The 20,612-nt window shown below is 40.8% G+C and overlaps 1 protein-coding gene across 1 annotated transcript; it reads left to right on the plus strand.

Moving 5' to 3' along the window:
• Positions 1-10,652: 10,652 nt before the first annotated feature.
• Trim6 (tripartite motif containing 6) lies at positions 10,653-17,546 on the plus strand. Its single transcript, XM_076846769.2, has 7 exons — positions 10,653-11,099; positions 11,598-11,693; positions 12,331-12,561; positions 14,878-14,900; positions 16,356-16,456; positions 16,738-16,764; positions 16,981-17,546. The coding sequence occupies exons 1-7, from the start codon at positions 10,677-10,679 to the stop codon at positions 17,544-17,546; spliced, it is 1,467 nt and encodes a 488-aa protein (XP_076702884.2). The 5' UTR covers positions 10,653-10,676.
• The last annotated feature ends 3,066 nt before the right edge of the window (positions 17,547-20,612 follow it).

Below are 20,612 nucleotides of genomic sequence, written 5' to 3' on the forward strand. Positions count from 1 at the left end.
TGCTAATCATAAATCCTTAATACCAAGGTCATTGACCCTTATCTACTAGCTGCTCAATATCCCATCTCTCCTGCTCAGTGATTCTTGCAAGGGCTGTACCATACCTCACAGGCATAATGACTCACTCCTCATGCCAGTCCCACCCATGCATGTATTCCTTTTAAGGACAATTTGCACTTCCTGTAGGAGAAAAGAAAAAAAAAAAAAGTTAAGTTCAGAAATCACAAAATACTGATTACTTTCAGAAAGTCTTAGGATTTAGATCATAAAAACAGCTTTGGTTCTAAGCAGATGATCCAGAGAATAACAAAGGTCATAAAAAAGATTTTAAAAATAAAATCTTCAGCATCTAAAAGCTGAGATTCACCAGGGCACAGGGGAGATGGACTACTTTACTTCTTTAGATGCATCTGAATCCTAAAAAGGAAATCATTTCCTTCCTTTCTTTCATAACTAGTATATTCTCTATATTGTACTAAATCCTTATACATAATGAATATAGAAATGATCTCTGACTTACGAGTGTTGTGTGCTTATTCTCCAACCCTTGTTTCCTATTGCTCGATACATTCTCCTACTGTGACTTTAACCCTCAAGTATTATAACTTACATAAGTTATAACATGTTATGACTTAAAAGCTATACTTGTGGCTAGACTTTACTTGGACTTCAGAATTTATTAATTTCACCTGGGAGATAAACAGGAAAGGCTAACTTGATTTTTTTAAAGAGTAAGTATAGGGCTGGGGATGTGGCTCAAGCGGTAGTGTGCTTGCCTGGCATGTGCGGGGTGCTGGGTTGGATCCTCAGCACCACATTAGAAAAAGTTTAAAAAAAGAGTAAATACATATTATCTCTATTAAATTGCTAATTTTCCATAAATCCTCATATTAGTAAAGGACCTCCTCATTCTCCCAGTAAATTAATGCAAGAATCTCTCTTAGATTCTTCCTTTTCCTCCTTCTATATGCAGCTGTCACTGTGCACAATCATTCCACATCAGCAGCCTATTTTGGTAGTTCCTGCATATTCTCACCACTGGTTCATTAGTGTACCCACTGTTCTCCCTGACTTCAGAATTGTGTGCCACCAAATCCCCTCTACTCAGCCACCCAAGAGATCTCTCCGAAATTCAAACAAATGTACTTTCCAAAGCCTATAAAAAAATAAAATCAAACCCCACCGAATATATATGTACTGCCTAAAAAGTAGGTTAGCAGACACATTGCAGGACAGTACCTATTTAGTACCTAATCTGAAATTTAACTTTAGGCAAACAAATGCAAATTGAGCTTGTGGGAGTTTCCTTGTAAAGCAAATTTCCTTCCTTATCTTCTCTGTGACAAGCTGCATTTTAAGTACAAATTATTTTTTTTAAAGCATATTTAAAAGTTAGGGCTGCTAGGTTGTTTTGTTTTTAAGATGGGGTTTTTCAACCTTGTGGGGTGATGTCAAGGGAATAAGAGAGAACAAGGAACACTTGTTAGTAGAACTCAAACTTTCTTAAAAAAAAAAAAGATGCTCAAAACAGCAGGTACGGTGGGATCTTTAACTTGAATTTTGAAGTAACTAGTCTCAGAAGAATTATAAGTTAAAATAAAAATTTAATCTGTATTCATTGGCATCATTTACCAACTTTTTGATTTATTCATCCCTCTTTTTTTTATTTTTTATTTTTAAAAAATTTCAGTCTGATGCATGCTAGGCAAGTGCTCTACAACTTAGCCACATCCCTAGTCCCCAAAAGAGTTTTGATGCAGTAAGAGTTTGAGCCAATTGCTGTGCTAGATATCACCCTTCCTTCACATCTTTCTTCCAGACCCTACTTCTGCCTTTAACATCAGTGCTCCTTTGAGCTTTTCTTTGGCCCTCTGCTCTGTCCCTGTAAATATGTCCCTTCAGTGTGCTCCCCTAAATGTCACAGCACATTTCTTACTTGGCACCGTTGGTCTCAATTCACTTACCTATTCTTCTTAATGTTTGTCATTAAGATGCAAGAGAAGGGGGCTGGGGATGTGGGTCAAGTGGTAGTGCACTCGCCTGGCATGCGTGTGGGCCTGGTTCGATCCTCAGCACCACATACAAACAAAGATGTTGTGCCTGCCGAAAACTAAAAAAAATAAATAAATAAATATTAAAAAATTCTCTTGGGCTGGGGATGTGGCTCAAGCCGTAGGGCGCTCACCTGGCATGCGTGCAGCCTGGGTTCGATCCTCAGCACCACATACAAAGATGTTCTGTCCGCCTAAAACTAAAAAATAAATACTAAAAATTCTCTCTCTAAAAAAAATAAATAAAAAATAAAATAAAAAATTCTCTCTTACTCCTTCTCTCTCTCTCTCTCACTAAAAAAAAAAAAAAAAAAAGATGCAAGACGGGCTGGGGAGTTTAGCTCTGTCGGTAGAGTGCTTACCTCTTAGGCACAAGGCTCTGGGTTCAATCCCCAGCGCCACACACACACACAAAAAGAAGTCATGAGAATACTTGGCGTACTTCACTTCCTGAATAATAAAGTTACTTACTCCTAGTTCCCACCTACATATCGGCATCAAATTGTATGGAGAAGAAAACAATTGTTTCACAAATCTATGTTTTCACTTTCTCTATAACACCCATTTAAATGTTTTAATGTTGTTGTTTGTTCTGTTTCTTGTTCTCTCTCTCTCTCTCTCTCTCTCTCTCTCTCTCTCTCTCTCTCTCTCTCTCTCTCTCTCTCTCTATCACAGACAAACTCAGATGTTTCCTCTTTCTGGATTTAGGCATTTTTGTTACTGCCTGGTCTCTTCAGCCTACTTGCTATGGCCAGGTTTAAATCCACTCTAGGCAGTTTGGGCAGATGCGGGTGAATCTCAGGACATGAGCAGGCTTCAACCTGCACATCTCTGCAGGGAATGAGGAGTCGGTCATACCTAGAACCCTGGTGATGAGAGGTGGTTTGAAGTACACTTCGTGATCTTATTCCTGAGAACCCGGGGTACTCATTAGAATAGAGACAAACGCCTATATTTCTAGTTTTGATTTTCCAAGAGTCTTCCATTTGCTAGAGGACTGTTCAAGACAATCTTTTAATACCTAATCAAGTTCTCCCCATGTTGTCCGACCTCTGTCCGGACTTTTATCTGCACATCTCTTCCCTCCTGCCCACCCCACCGGCAAGCAAACAATTTCTACAGCCAGTGACACTCATCTGGCTAGTCTCATTGGTCAGGAAGTTTAGCTTTTTTTTTTTTTTCCTTGTCAGAGTTCTGAGCCATTAAAACCTACAATTAAAATTCCTAAGCTCTATAAGCTTTTCATGTCCATCGGTATGAGGACTTAAAGATTCATGGTCATGGCCTCTCAGTTATTTAAGTTAAAATTACAGATGCACACACAAGGTATATATGCATATATGTCATTTATTTTTTTATTTTTTTATTTTGGGGTGGGGGTGGAGGTACTGGAGATTGAACCCAGGGGTACTTTACCACTAAACTATACCCCCAGCCCTTTTTATTTTTTGAGACAGAGTCTCACTAAGTTGGTTAGGACCTCGATAAGTTGCTGAGGCTGACCTCAAATCCTCCTGCATCAGCCTCTCCAGTTGCTGGGAGTCTGTGCGACCGTGCCCGGCGTATGTATATGTAATTTTAAATTGATAAATTTTAATGATCTCCTGGCAAAACATGCTGGAGTGCCAAGTGGTGGTCTTTTACTCATATAACTTGATAGTTTTTATTTATTTAGACATTTTATATATTAATAGAGAGTCCAGGCCTATTACCAATTTTATTGAACGGTGAAATCATGTTGGAAAGCTAAAGCAAACCGACAGTAATTTACCAGTGCCATCTGTGGCAGTCTGGTGTTCTCAAAAGCCTGGGGAACTGCTGTTCATCAGGGAAGACAACAGTTTTCCATTCCTGCCTTCAAAAGCCACCTCGGTGTGGCTTGCCACGTGACCGGCGGCGGTGGCCACACCCTGCGAGACCGGTCGGGTCCGCGGGGTCTCACGCGGTGCTGGACAGATCTGGTCCCATTGGCCGCACCTCCGCTCTGGCCCCGCCCCTTTCCCCCTGAGTCTTTCGGCTTCGGTGGAGGCGGCTGCGGCTGCAGGGCTGCGAATCCTGGGCTCTGATCTAGGCCACAGATTCCAGGTCAGTGAGCAAATCCATTTTCAGGAGAGCGCTGCCCCCTCTAGAACCGAGTTGGTTGCACCTTGCAGGTGGGGTTGGGGTTCACGGGCGGAGGAAAGGCGCAGGAGTTCGCGGCAGTTTTGAGTTTTGGCTCAAGTTTGGGAAAGGATCATGGATTCAGAGGTCAGCATCCCCTCCCCCAGCTCCAGCCTTGCTGCTCCAGGAAGTGACACCGTTCATCCTCCACCGCGGGAGGTCCTCCTTCTCCCAGAGGGAGGGGACCGATGAGCCACACTGCCTTCCCTGCGTGTCTGCAAAGGCCTGAGGCTGGCTGAGGCTGGCTGATTCTGGCCGAGGGGGGAGTCCTGCCTTTCGGAAGGAAGCAGAGCCAAGCTGGTTAAGTTGGGATAAAACGAGAGACCCCCTGTTCCCCAGAATTAAGACTGCCTGATTTGCTCTGAGAACTTTGTCTGATGTTGCTCACATCTGAAGCTTCTCTGAGGATGGCTACTGCTCTGTGACAGTCACTTGTGATTTCTGGAAGAGGTGAAAGAGATAAGATCACTTCACTTTCAGAAATATAGATAATATAGAAATAAAGATAGTTATTATTAATAATAAATTAATAAATTCTTAATAATTAAAGAAACTATATTTCTAATCTTCCTCACTGGGAATGAGTTCACTGAGGTTGGGGATATTTCATTTAAGCAATGAATCAGTTAGTCGAGACAGAAGTGGGTGGTTAAGAGCATAGGTGCACACTGGCTGTGTGCCCTGGGCATGTTACTTGATCTCTCTGAGTTTTAATTTCTTTTAGTTTGGAGAAGGATTAACTGAGGGAGGTTTAAACACACAGGAGACTGACTGACATGGTAAATTAAATTATTATTTACAATTCCATACCCAGTTTTTTTTTTTTTTTTTGGGGGGGGGCGGGTGTCCAGAGATTAAACTCAGGAGCACTAAACCACCGAGTCACATCCTCAGCCCAATTTTGTATTTTACTAGGGACAGGCTCTCACCAAGTTGCATAGCGCCTTGCCTGTTGTTAAGGCTGGCTTTGAACTTGAGAGCCTCCTGTCTCAGTCTCCCCAGCTGCTGGGATTACAAGCCTGTGCCACCATGCCCGGCCATACCCAGCTTAAAAAAAAAAAATGCAGAAATTATATATACCACAATTTATAAGTTCTCTTTAAATAAGAAATTACAAGTGAGCTATCACAATGCAGAAAGAAATATAAGAATTTTATATTCTGACCTTAAAATAAAAAAGTTAATGGATTATCTAACACTGACTCAAGTTAGAAGAAAACCTGTGCAGGACAATATATTAAATTATTATAACTTTTTGAAATGTAGGTGAGTAATTTATTTGAAGATAAGCTTAAAATATTTAAAATTGATTATGTTCTAATTCAAATGCATATAAAATGCTCTTAGATCAATTCCAGATAATAAAGTGATATATAGCCCTACATAAAGATTAAAAATGTGATTCTCAAAGCACAAGTAGTCCAACTCACTTCTGAGTGTAACTGCAACTGTTTTATCCCCTGGAGCCTGCCCTTTTCATTTCTCTCTTCTGAGCCCCTAGCCTGAATCAGCACCATAACCCCTGCTCAGTCACTACTTTTTTTCTGAAATCCTTTCTGATATTATGTCATCTTCCACTGTAATAGATGCTTTAGATCTTAATATCACTCCATTCGTTGGCCTTCCATTCCCATTTCTAGCTGTTTTGCACCCTAAAATATATCTACTTGGGAAAGAGGGTCTTTTCACTAAGGCAGAGCTTCTGAACCTTTAACATACATACCAATCATCTTGGAGATCTTTTTAAAGTACAGATGGTGAGTGATCTGGGTGAGACAGATTTTGCATGAAGAGCTCCAGTGGATGCCAGTGCTGTTGGTTTATGGACCACATGACTTCCTTTTCCAAGCATTTGTTTCTGATTTGACTAGTCTCCCCTTGTTCTGAATTTGGCTTCTTTCATCTGCTGATTCAGCCCCTAGGACTGTGGGACCTCAGGCTCTCCTGGTCTGCATACTTCATATAGTCAGACTACACCCTCTCAACCTGTCCACACTGCTTCTGAGGCATGGCCTCTCTTGTCTTCTCTTTAAAAGCCAGGACTTGCTGGTACATGAACATAGTCACTCAAACCTGGCTGACTCCTCCCCTTCACAATTTCTTTTCTTTACCTAGCTTCAATATTATTCCCTTTGACAAAACATATCTACTTGTATATCATCTTTTCTATTCAGGAATCTGTCTTGAATATCTAAAGTAGTGCATTAGATGAGGGTTGAGAGTCTAATGAAATAAAAGTGAAGCCACGTATGTAATTTAAATGTTTTTAGTAGCCTCATTAAAAAGTTAAGAACAGGTAAAATTAATTTTAATGTTTTTTAATTGAACCCAATACATGGAAACTATTAAGCTATATAATCAGTAAAATTATTAACGAGATACTTTAGATTTTTTTTCTTACTAAATCATCAAAATCCAATGTGTATTTTACACTTCAATACTTTTGTCTTACTATCTATACATCAATTATTCCATAGCTATATTTGGCTATCGAATTTGACAACAGAGTTCTACTTCTTGCTTAGAAGATAGTAAGTCAAGCCTTCACCTTTTCTCATTGCATTTCTTCCTGATTATTTTGTTTTTGTCAGTTCTATTGAGTTGTAATTTATATCTAATAGTTGCAAATTATAAGTATGCAGTTCTGTTTTGATATGTAGATATGTAGAGAGTTGTGTAATACCCCCACAATCATGATATATGAAGGGCCTTTTCTTTACCCTCCATGTTTCTCTGTGTCCCTTTCCAATTCATCCCTTCTGAGCCTGGCTTCCGCTGATATTCTTTCAAATGCTATCTATCACATTGTCTTTTCTAGGATTTTATATGATTGGTATCATACAGTATCTTATCTTTAGTGTCAGGCAGCTTTGAATTTATGTAATGCTTTTTGAGATTTATCCTATTGTATGGATCAGTATTTTCATTTAACTGGTAATGTTAAACTTGACCTAAGCTGGCTTTCCTGCATTTGAATTTTTACATAAAGATTTCATCTTTCATAGTGAACTGTAACCTAACTTCTTGGGTAAACAGATTGCAACCTATCCTTCCACCAAATAGCAGTCTCAGCTAATCACAAGCAGCCAACTGATGAAACCATGTTCAAATAAGACAGGCAGTTGCCAGAACCAATCAGATGTCTAAACCTCACTTCAGTTTTCTTCCTAGCACTTCTTTTTTTTTTTTTTTTTTTTAGGGGGTGGTGGTGCTGGAGATTGGATTTAGAGGCACTCGACCACTAAGCTACATCCCCAGCCCTATTATAGACAGGGTCTCACTGAATTGCTGAGGCCTCACAGTTTCTGAGGCTGGCTTTGAACTCGAGATCCTCCTGCCTCAGCCTCCGGAGCCACTGGGATTACAGGTGTGCACCACATCGCCAGGCACCTTCATGGCACTTCTTTTTCTCTGGTTATAAATATAACTGACCTACCTAGTAGGAAAGAGTATTCTAAACCATTTTTGGTCCAGACTGCTGCCTGATTCTAGAATTGCAAATAAAACCAATTAGGATTTGCATATTTAAATTTATTGTAATTTTTCTTTTATTAGTAATATGCCATCGTATGCACGTATGCATATACAACAATTTGTCCATATACCAGTTAAAGGTCTCATAGACTTTCCATTTTGTGACAGTTACTAATTTTATGCCTTTATAAGGTTGAAACTCTTCTTCAAGAGGATTGCGTATTCCAAGTACAGTTTTGCCTGATATATAATTTTGCGTGTGTGTGTGTGTGTGTGTGTGTGTGTGTGTTGGGGGAGATAGGGTGGACCTTAGTAAGAATAATACTATATAATAATACTAATAATAATAGTAAGAATAATACTATCACAATGTTTTTTTTAACATTAGCTATTACATACATTAGCACATTTATTTCCACAGTCCAATGCCATCATCAACTCCAAATATAAGCTCAAATCCAAATATAATTTGAAATTCAAATAATATTAATTACTCTTTTATTCCAGGTGCAGTGCTAGGTTCTGGGTTACATGGAATGGTCAAGAGAGATTGGGCCTCTGCCTTCACACTGCTAAACTAACAAAGACAGTACAGCCTCACAGTGCTTGTGCTAAGTGAAATGGTGTGGCTGTCACAGGAGATATTGAAAATCCAACTTGATCTCTCAGGTGTGATTACTCTGGTCAAACAGTGTCTCAAGTGGTGGTTAAATACTATCACAGTAATACTTATCAGAAATACTAATTGGGTGTTCAGGGTTCTTAATTTGTCAACAATTATGTTCATGGAGAGAAAGATTATAAAGGAGTAGAGCTCTGAATGTCTGTGTTCAAATACCTTTTCCACCGCTTAAGCTGACTTCTTAACTTCAGTTAATACAACTATGAAATGGGGCCTAAGGGACACTCATGGTGGTGTTGAGTACATGCAGAACAATTACATTTGTGTGTGGTACATAATAGGCTGTCAATGTTAATATTTCACATTAGCATTGTTCTTACTAAGCAGGGTAGAGGGATGACCAGGTCCAGGACCTGTGAGAGCATCACAGACCACTAGGTGGCAGTACTCAAGTCCCGCTTCAACTCACTGGATCTGCCACAGTGCCTCACAGTCACCTTCCTCAGCTATGCTTATGTCCTATGCATCCCCCCGCACCCCACCCCCGTAGTCTGGGGCGTTTTCTAAGGTCTTTTGTTCTGATGGAAGTGTTCTTATTTCCAAACTATTTTATTCATCCAAGTTGAGGACCTGTGTTTCAGGCACATTGTGCTAGTTGCCCAGGCTATAGCTGTGAACAATATATATATACTTTTTTTTTTTTAACCTATTTGACTGTGAAGATGGGAGGAAATTGGTACAATTTTCAGGCCCTTGTGGTCTTGGGCCCACACTGATCATGTTGCATCAATATACATGACTTTTGCTGGGACCAGCCACAGACAAATTATGGAATTCCTCTTGTTCCCAAAACCAGTTAGGCAAGCAGAGCAAATGGGGAAGAAGAAAAAAAAAATCCAAGTGAAAATGATTCAGTGCTGGAAACAGTTTTTTAAAAGTCAAAACAATATTCTCAGTGTGATTTCAAATGATGGTAATTGAATTGAACAACTGAAAACTTCCAAGAAAAATAAATTGAATGTAAAGGTGGTGTTTTTCAAGAAGGATATAAGGCCTCACCTGCCCTAATGACCCCTTCTTTACAGACAGGCCCCTGCAGATCCTGTCAACAGCTGTGACTGGCCTCCGTGGAATCCCCTCAACAAATAGAATCGTTCCCATTTCCACACTCAAAAAGCACTGGGTCCATGCCTGACCCATTACTGCATTTAGCACCAACTATTTTTGGTTAAAAGTATGAGATTGAGGACACAACTTTGAACAAGGACCCTGAAAAGAATAGGCTTCTGGCAACCCTATAACCTAGAAAATGCATGATTTTCTGAAGTCACTTAACATCTCTATTTCCTTGTTGAAGGACCAAGATTGTATTTAATTACTTATGCAGAGTTGTCCTATGAAGGACAAAGAAAGCAAGAAATCACAACTGGTAGAAGTGTTAGTTATAAAAATATTTCTTCCCCTTATTGTAGTCATTCCGGTTTCTTTGGGCTTGGCTGGGAAGGTGAGCAGAAGGATGAAAGAGCTCTGTATGGAGTAGAAAGTGGCAATGTCTTCACAGCCAATGATGTTTATGATCTTAGAGATCAGATACCTGAGAGTGAAGCAAAGAGATCAAAACAAAAAGCTTGAGAGAAAGATGTGATCGATACATGGAGGGAGGAGGAGGTTCTAGATTTTTATTCATCCAATGTTGAGGACCTGTGTGTCAGGCACGTTGTGCTAGCTGCCCAGCCTATAGCTGTGAACAAAAAAGTCTGATCTTAGAGAGCTTAACATTCCAATGGGAATATTCAGACAAGGAAGATACATATCAGGCAGTGAGAAGAAGAAAAGGCTGGTGAGTATGCAGAGAGTGATTCCATGGTAGCTGCAATGTACATAGGCTAGACAGAGCAGACCCTTCAGATAAGGAAAATTCGAGAAGTGAGTGAGTCACACAGATACCAGGGTGAAGGGTCACTCTTGCAGGGGGAAAAACAAATGCAAAAAATCCATAGGCATAGTCTGTTTTCATGCTTTTCAAATTGAGAATGTATTTTGATGTTTTGGAAGGTCAGACAGATGATGGCTCACACAAGGCCTCTTCAGGGCTTCCTTTTGTCCTTCCGTCCAATAGGAGTAAGAAAAAATAATAATCATCACTCTGATAAGGGTGGAAGCTGGTGTCTCATATGAGTTGGGGTAAAGAAAGTGTTAGAAATTAGAATGAGAAGTTTGCCCCAAGTGTCGGACCTCTATCCAGGATAATAAACATCTCCTTTCTTAGCCTGAGCCTCTTCTGTTTGTTTGTTCTTTTACCTAGGATTCCATAGCAGGACCACCTTTGAAGCAGGGCTGGACAGGCAGGAGCCAGCAAAGTAGCTACAATGACTTCAACAGTTCTGGGGGACATCCGCGATGAGGTGACCTGCCCCCTTTGCCTGGAGCTCCTGACCGAACCTGTGAGCACAGACTGTGGCCACAGCTTCTGCCAGGCCTGCATCACAGAGAATAGAGAGGAATCAGAGATGAGCCAGGACAAGGAGCGCAATTGTCCTGTGTGCCAGACCAGCTACCAGCCTAGGAACCTCCGGCCTAATCGTCACCTGGCCAACATAGCGCAGCGGCTCAGAGAGGTAGTGTTGTGCCCAGGGAAGCAGCTGCAGGTAATTCTTTGTGCACACCATGGAGAAAAACTCCAGCTCTTCTGTAAAGAGGATGGGAAGCTAATTTGCTGGCTTTGCGAGCGTTCTCAGGAACACCGTGGCCACCATACATTTCTCATGGAGGAGGTCGCCCAGGAGTACCAGGTGGGAGCCCGGGATAGAAGGAGGACAGGGAGGAGCAGGGTCTTTGGCAAGTTTTAACTTGACACGATGCTTTGATCTAACTTCTTTGTAGTCCGCCACGCCCTCACCCTCGGTTTACCCAAAGGATGAGCCTAGAAAATGCCTTCCTGGTCAGGAGTGTAGACTTTGTCTTTTCCTTCTTGCACAAGATTGATTAGAATGAGCTGCTGGGGGTAAAAAGGAAGCCCATGGATTGAAGGTGGGAAGTACATTGGCAACGAAAAGTAAAGGAGTAGAGTTGTTTTGTGGTCAGATTCTTTGCCCAGGAGAAAGATAACTGGCCTATTCTTGTTGATCTCCATCCCTGGGTATATAAGATGATCTGGCTGTCTCAATTTTTCATCCCAGGGCAGGACAGCCTCCTTTCAAGGTCAGCATAATCTCTGCCTAGTTTATTGCATGTCTAGGTACCGGAACAATCTCGAGTTTCACCCTGTTACCCTGATGTGTTTCTTCCAGGAGATGTTCCAGGAGTCTCTGAAGAAGTTAAGGCAAGAACAGCAGGAAGCTGAGAAGCTAAGAGCCTTTATCAAAGAGAAGAGGGCATCCTGGAAGGCAAGAAAGATTCCTCCCAAGGGTATTATAGGAGCAGAGGGCAAAGGAGTCCTGGTTTTGTCTGTTCCTGAAATTATGCCTAGTAGCTTTTCCCTTCGCCTCATCCCTGGCGGCATCCCTTCCAGACCAGAGCATTTCCCATGTGCAGGGGGACTCAGATGCAGTTATATAACAAACATATCAAAAGTGAACCCAGGTCTTTGGAGCAGTCACCTAGCAGAGGAACCAGGGCTAGAAGTAGTCCCAAATTCATAATTCTGGTTCTTATTTTAGTTTGGGTTCCTTTGTCTTCCTGGGAATGACAATTTAGTCACAGGCCAATAATTAACGACCTTTTTGGAAGCAGAGGCTGGTACAGAACCAGGAGAGGCTAGAGTGGCTGCCTTGGAATCTAAACCTTATGGAATTAATCTGTATCTAAAAGGCTTAGATAAGGCATCCTGGGGCTATTGGTCTGAAAACAACAGAATAGAGAAAAAAAGAAAGAAAGAGCTACCACAGATCTGTACCTGCAGGCATTTCCTGTCTCAGTGAGGCTGGCCCAGGAAAGCAGTGCTGAACCTGCCTCCCCGATCCCCTGTGGAAGAGACCCTCAGCTCACCCAACAGCAACCCCTTTTTCTTCCTTGATACTGAAGACTCAGATGGAGCCCGAGAGACAGAGGATCCAGACAGAGTTTAGTCAGCTGCGAAGCATCCTGGACAAAGAGGAACAGCGGGAACTGAAGAAGCTGGAGGAGGAAGAAAGGAAGGGGCTGAGCATTATAGAGAAAGCCGAGGAGGAGGTGATCTACCAGAGCCAGTCACTGGAAGAGCTTATCTCAAATCTGGAGCATCGATGCCAGGGCTCAGTAATGGATCTGCTGCAGGTAAGACTTAATGGAGCCTCAAATGTGAGAGTCAAGAAAAAGAGAAACCAGCTTTCTTTTTTTTCTGGGAAACAGAACCAACAGCTTGGTAGGGGTGAGGAAAACTAAATCCTTTGGCCCAATAGTGCCTCTTCCCTTTTGAATGGCAAAGCATAAGGTAATTTTTTTATTTTATTTTATGACAACAGAATGCATTATAATTCATATTGCACATAGAGAGCACAATTTTTCGTATCTCTAGTTGTACACAAAGTAGAGTCACACCATTCGTGTGTTCATATATGTACTTAGGGTAATGATGTTCATTTCATTCCACTGTCTTTTCTACCCCCATTCCCCTCCCTTTCTCTCCCACCCCTCTGCTCTATCTAAGTTCATCTATTCTTCCCATCCCCCCCCCACCCTAATCCCATTATAAATTAGCCTCCTTATATCAGAGAAAACATTTGGCATTTGTTTTGGGGATTGGGTAACTGCACTTAGCATTATCTTCTCTAACTCCATCCATTTACCTTCAAATGCCATGATTTTCTTTTCTTTCAATGCTGAGTAATATTCCATTGTGTATATATACCAAATTTACTTTATTCATTCATCTACTGAAGGGCATCTAGTTTGGTTCCACAGTTCAGCTATTGTGAATTGTTCTGCTATAAACATTGATGTGGCTGTGTCCCTGTAGTATGCTGTTTTTAAGTCCTTTGGGTATAGACCAAGGAGTGGAATAGCTGGGTCAAAAGGTGGTTCCATTCCCAGTTTTCCAAGGATTCTCCATACAAAGCATAAGGTAATTTAGAGTACAAATGCTATATTTTTACTTATTACTTATGAAGGGCAGTCTAAAAGTTTGTTTGATATTGTGTGGAAAGACCTCCTATATCCAGTGATACTCAATTGTTTCTCAATCCCCAGATTGCCAGGGAGAACATATCAAACCCTGCCCCCACTTGAAAACCACTGTTTTTCAGGCACCTCCTGTCTCTGTTGCTATACTGGGAATTTGCTCAGTTTAGTCACAGGAAGATGCATGCCAAGCTCAGGTTCTTAGAGGATACATAATTACCAGCCCTTCTTTGCTTTTACTCTCTTCTCTAGGAAAGAATCATTGAGCACGTTGCAGTAACAGATATTTGAACAGGTTTTGGGGCTGGTCTCTGGTCTAAGTGTGGGTGGTTTGGAAGAATACTAGGTATCCAGTCTGGAAAGATTTGATGGAGGAATTTGAACTGAGACTGAAACTTGAACTGAGTTGAAACTTAAAACGGTTGGTTACTGCATGGAATGATGAGTAGGACTGAAGAGTGGGGGCCAGGTAGACCTATCTTGGAACCTTTAGGCTGTCCCTTATTTTTTGTTCACCTTCTTGCTTTCCTTTCACTCTGCCTTTGCTGGTGAACTAATTATTTCTTTACTTATTCCTGGGTGCTAGCATTGGAATCGTGGAATTTTCCACCTTATTGGAGCTTTTCCTCACTCACTGCTTCATTTCATTCTTCTTATCATTCCACCCTGTCTTTGGGGTCATTCAGGTATACACAGCAGAAATTAGAAAATCAAATAGGAGGCAAGTGGTCACTTCTGCTGAAATGAGCCAGGAAGTGGCAATTATGAAGGTGACTGACAGGTGGCTAAAAGAAGGCAAGGGGGTGAGATGAACTGGTATGGTCAAAGAGGAGATGTCAGATCGATATATGGTAACTTTTATGACAGTATTTTGTCTATGTTTGGGGACTAAGTGGCTGCTAGTATCATTCAGGAGGCTGGGAGTCAAGATGGTCATTGCAGTACTAGTAGCTCATTTGCTGGGAAAAAAAAAAAATATATATATATATATATAATCTGCATGATGATAGAGGCCTCAGCAGAAGTACAGATTTTGATAATCATCAATACATGTATGTTAAAATCAAGGCAATGGTTGAAATCAGCAAAGGTCAGGTAGAAGGTCAGAGAAGATAAGGTTTGCAAGACAACCTTTTAAAAGACTCTTGATTTGCATCTGCAGTAGCCAGAGTAGAATGTCTCTCAAGGTTAGGAAGCATGACTTCATTATTCCCAAGGCGCAGTGCATGGCAAATAATAGGTGGTATAAACATAACATCACACACACACACACACACACACACACACACACATAATGTAAAAATAAAGGAATAATGATTTGTCTCTGATGTCTTCACATGAGTACTAAGGGTCAATCTGCCCTAAGTTTTTGTCTCGTTTGTGATTATATTCCTTTTGCATCATGACGTGGTAGAAATGGGCTGAGGACATGACCTATTATGCCTTGGCTTAAACTCTCTTTTTCTTTTCTAGGATGTGAGTGATGTCATGCAGAGGTATGTGTAGAGAACATGAGCTGTTTCCCTTGTGATTTTTATTTTCTTTCTCCTCCCTATTTTCTTTCCTCCTCCTGTGATACTAGGGATTGAACCCAGGGACACTCTACAACTGAGCTACACAATCAACCTTTTTCATTTTGAAACAGGATCTCATTAAGTTGCTGAGGGTCTCGATAAGTGGCTGAGGCTGGCCTTGAATTTACAATCCTCCTGCTTCAGCCTCCCAAGTTTCTGAGATTACAGGCATGCATTGCCATGCCCAACTTTTGATTCTCCTGATTAACAAAAGATCCTACTCAGATTTGTATTGTAGTAAATGGGAAAGAAGGGGAAAAAAGTCTCAGAGAGGGAAGATTTAGTACTGTGGTGTCTTGAATCACTTGTCACATGAAAATTTGGGGATCACAAAATAAAGGGAGCAGATTCCATGATAGGAGAATTTGAATGATGGGAGGAAATAAAGTTGTCTGCCATTGAGAAGTACTGTTGCTGACAATAAAGGTTATAGTGTCAGTGACCCCTGCATACTCTGTGTCACATGACTCCTCTTCCGCAAACCTCTGTCTCTGCTTTCATCCCTGGTTAAAGCTACCTCAGCATGCACAGGGATGTTCTTTGCCTCTGCATTTTATTGAGGGAAATTTCCAACTGTGTTGTTTGCATGGGTTTGAGCATTTGCTCTTGGGGCATGAGCCTTAAATGTGCCTTTCACCACTGGCTTTGGTATAGTCCAGGCCTTAGCACCTAGTTCTCAGATTTCCGTTTGTCTCAGTTTCAGTAAAAATATAGACCTGAGACATAAGAAAAAAATAGTTTTGGTCCCAGAGCTGTTTTCTTCTCCATCACATAGTATAGAATCTTATCCAACAAGATGACAGACAGCTAAATTTGCCCGCACACCCAGCACCTCCAGGCTCCTTATAGACAATGAAGCACAGAGTCTATTTTCACTCAGTTTGAAGGTGAGGACATCTTGTTTCTTCAGGTGTAACATCCCTAAAAGCAATGAATCCTGAGATCCTGTTTTAAAAGCCTTCCTGCTGGGCATCTAGCTGTGCTAGGGCCTAAGCCCACAGACTGAAGGAAGCTCTGCATTGGGCACTTCCAAAGCCCCAGGAGCAGATTCCTGGGTTTTACCTGTCTGCTCTGACATCCGTAGCCCCTCCTGGTGGACCCTCTGATACAGTACTGATATTTTAAATATTTTGTACCTTTTTTAGAGATAGCAGAGGATTACCTAGCCAATATTCTCCTCAATTCCCCACTATCTCTAGGAAATAGGAAAAAGAAAAATCATTGCATTTTATAAAAATAACAACAGAAAAACAAAGAAACATGAGGCGTTGAGAAGTTAAATCTTAAATTCATCAATAGGCCTGAGAGGTGAGGGAGACAGAATTGTGGAGGAACCCAGGGTCATATTATGGAGCTCATAATATCTGTCCTCCCTAGGAGTGAATTCTGGACCCTGAGGGACCCCCCAGCTCTCCCTACCAAGCTGAGAAGTATGTTCCGAGCCCCAGATCTGAAAAAGATGCTGCGAGTGTTTCGAGGTGAGGGGATGTAAAGAAAGAGTTTGGATGTGGAATTATTGTAGTGGTAGGAAATAATGAGAATAGAGGGTATAATTACTCTTGGGAATAGTGGTGAGGAGGGATGACACAAAGTGAGGGATGTGTTGTACTAAAGATGTCATTCATGCTTAAGGGAAGAGGAAATGAGCAGTTCATACGCTCACAGCATTCCCTCGCATTCTGCTCAGTCTGGTAAGGGGAGAGATGTCAGACCCAAGAACCTTGGTTCAATTCAACATATTTCACTCTTTATCTTACAGAGCTGACAGATGTCCAGAGCTACTGGGGTGAGTGGAAACCATGGCCTCTTTGAGTTGACCTGTCTGGTGCCCTTTCACGTGTTCCACACCCCAAACAAATTCACACGTTCTCTCAGGTCTGAGACTTTCCTGTCCCCTATCACCTACTTCCAATTCCTCCCAACCATCTCCTCTTTCCCTTCTTTGTGTCACAGGACCCCTATGTTCATTCTCATCTGCTGATATTTGTACCTTTTCCTACAGTGGACGTGACTATGAATCCCCACACGGCTAATTTAAATCTTGTCCTGTCGAAAAACCGGAGACAGGTGAGATTCGTGGGTACTAAGCTGTCTGAGACTTCCTGTCTGGAAGAACATCATGACTTTAGTGTCCTGGGCTCTCAGCAGTTCTCCTCAGGAAAATACTACTGGGAAGTAGACGTGACCAGGAAGACTGCCTGGATCCTGGGAGTGTGTAGCAATCCCGTGGGACCTGCGTTCTCTGGCAGCCAGTTTGCTAACAAGCAGAATGCCTATTCGAGATACCAACCACAGACTGGATACTGGGTGATTGGGTTACAGCATAAACATGAATATAGAGCCTATGAGGATGCTTCCACTTCCCTGCTCCTCTCTATGACAGTGCCCCCTCGCCGCGTTGGAGTTTTCTTAGACTATGAGGCTGGCACTGTCTCCTTTTATAATGTCACGAACCATGGCTTGCCCATCTACACCTTCACCAAATATTACTTTCCTACTGCCGTTTGTCCATATTTTAATCCTTGCGACTGTGTAGTCCCGATGACCCTGCGTCGCCCAAGCTCCTGAGCATTCTGCTGCCCCCACCCATATCTGAGTAGTGACCTTTACCCCGCAGCTCCTCTGCATGAGTCTCCTTTCTGATCAGTTTTCTGTGTTCTCACTCCTTTCCTGCTGAACATACACCCAGTGGTGATGTTGAACATGTTTGACAAATGTTAAAGGAGGTCAGGGGACCTTTCACTATTTTATCATTGAGCAGACGTCGTATTTGATGGACATACAGGGTCAACTTAAGAAATTCTTTTCTATTAATTGGCTTCAAGTTTTTGTACTAAATGAAAAACTGAATTCAACAGATTTCCTGTAATCATTGAGATAATTATCATTGTTACTCTGCTACCAGGGACAAGTACATCAGTTTGTTTCAGTTGTTAAATCTACCATAAATTTCTGAAATAAGTTATTATTAATCATTAGAGGCAAATAAACCATGTGTCATTATTGTTAACATGTTCCTTAGGTCTTATTTTTATCTGTTATGAAAGAAATTGACCTGTAATTTTTATATTCTTAGGATTTCTTTTTAAAAAAATGCAATAATGAGCAAAGAAATTACTGTGTAATTAAATGTGCTAAATACAAACCGTTGTGATTTCAGTGGCTTTAAATTCAAAATGAAGAAAGAAATTGCAAATTCATCCTTCCCTCTAACTTCTATCATAAACTTTAGACTTGACCTAAAAATTTAAGGATAAGCAAACAAAAAATGAAAAAGAAATATGCCTCCCAAGAAAATTAAAATTTAAAAAAAAGTTGGGGGGGAGGATGAGAAGAAAATTATCAGCCTAATACAGACCTTCTCTTGGAATGGGAGAAAAATGGGAAGAGAAAATATAATTAACACACTTTGAAGAAGAGGGTGATTTTTTTTTCCCCAATTACTCCATATCCCCTTTTCTTTATGCCCAGCACAAATAGCAGGTATGAGCCACTGTGATTTTGGTGGAGGGGTGCCATGTGCTTTCTTTTTTGTTTTTGTGCTATATGTTTTCTGAGTCAACTATAAACATATTATGAGGTTAATGGTGGTGGAAGCTGTCTGTCACCATAGCCAGGAGCCACTAGTGGAGTTGAGCACCTTGCATGTGAACAGTCTGGACTGAAACATGCTGTAAGTGTAAAATGCATACTAGATTTTTGACTAAAAGTAATGTAAAATATCTCACTATAAACCTTTATATTGTATATTGCAGTGATTATATTTTGGATACATTATGTTAAATAAAATTTATTATTCATCTGTTTCATTTTCCTTTTTTAATGTTGATAACTAGAAAATGTAAAATTACATATTTGGCTCACATCATAATTCCTACTGGACAGCTCTGGACAGGACTCTGTGATCAAATTTCTATCCCAAAGGGAGCCCTGGTATAACACCCTATGGACCAGGTTACAAATGTTCATTAAAGAGACACATTTTGACAACGACCCCTCACCCCAACACACACACACTAAGTTTATAAAGGGTAATGGCAGAGGAAAGAAATTCTCAATATATCCCAAAAGTCAACTTTTGAAAGATGATAGTAAGGCAAGAGAATATGTAACTACTGCATTTGGCCCCTGCCTTTAGCCTTAGGTCTGTTGGGCACTTGGAGCTCTTTCATGGATTGAGAAAATACTAATTCATCCTCAGGACCAACTCTGATGTCTGGGATAAGAAGAATCCGCTTGTACTAGTTGGTTCTAGTGTATAGTTTCATTTGGGAGATAAATCTGTGGAAGGTCAGAGACCAGATAGATACCCCTCATCCTGATCTGCAGGTCAATTGGAAGAAATAGGAAGGAGATAAGAGTGGGAAGACCAGCCCCCAAGGGGCTGGTGGAAGTTTAGGGAGAAATCTCCCTCAGTAATTGTTGCCTTCCCACCTATTTTCCCATGCAATAGCTCCAAGATAAAAGGATTGACCGGCTCTGCTCTACCTACATAGTAAAGCTTAAATTCATGTAGAGAACCAAAAGAGATCAGTCAATGACCTTAAATAATTATAAAAATAGAAGTACTACCTGAGATTCTGGGGAAGGTTTGCCCAAATAGACTTAGGGAAAATCATTAGGGTAAGTTGGCAACATTGATCCTTCCCTGTATGTGGGGGAAGAGGTTTTCCTGACCTTTGCAATTTTTGGTGTGTTAGAGTAGGATAATGTACTCTAAAAATAAAATTTTATTTATGTATAATGGATGAAATACTGAAGAAATTTATTTCTTGCTCATGTAAGAATTCTAACATGAGTCTTAACTAGTGGTGGGTGTCATTGTTCCATGTGGAATTTATGGACCATGTAGGATTTCTTTCATCCTGTGGCTCAGTCATACCCAAGGACCATATTGTTAGCATCAATATGGTGGAAGGGTTAATAAAATTCAAGGAGGCAACTTGCTTTTTAAATGCCTAGTTCATATATGGGAGTCATAATTTCTGCTCATTTTTTGTTGCTAAAAATAGTCATGTGGCCATACCTAACAGAAAGAAGGGTTTTCTTTCTTTTTTCTTTTTCTTTTCTTTTTTTTTTTTTTTTTTTTTTGTAATCATATACTATCAAATCTCAAAAGAACGAAAATTTTTGGTGGAGACACAGTAGTCTGTCACAAGGGAACCCTAAACTTTCTTATTACTGAGGACTCAGGATCCCAGTTCTTTGTGGAGCTTTGTTCATTCCATCCCACAGCCTATAGTGTAGTTCTTAAAAGAGAACTCTGTGGCCAGAATTCTAGGCAAGTGACAGTTTTCCTAATGTTTCCTAATAAGTGAGTCTTGGCTAGAACTGGTGTTTAAATTTGATTCAACTTAAAAGGATAGATTGTGAGTGTGTGTGTGTGTGGTGTGTGTGTAAGAGACAGGAGCTTTCTTAACATCTTTGTTTTGATACAATTTAGGTACTTTTCACATATTTTAAGTATATAATTTGATTAGCTTTGACTGGTGAAATCATGACCACCAAGACAAGAAAGATATCCATCACCTTTAAAAACTTTCTCCTACTCTTTGGTAATCCCTCCATCTCTCACCCCACCATACTCCTATCTTCCAGCAAACACTTTTCTTTTTATCATTATAATTTGCATTT

This window comes from Callospermophilus lateralis, chromosome 2 (assembly GCF_048772815.1).
Source record: "Callospermophilus lateralis isolate mCalLat2 chromosome 2, mCalLat2.hap1, whole genome shotgun sequence".
Lineage (NCBI taxonomy): Eukaryota > Metazoa > Chordata > Mammalia > Rodentia > Sciuridae > Callospermophilus > Callospermophilus lateralis.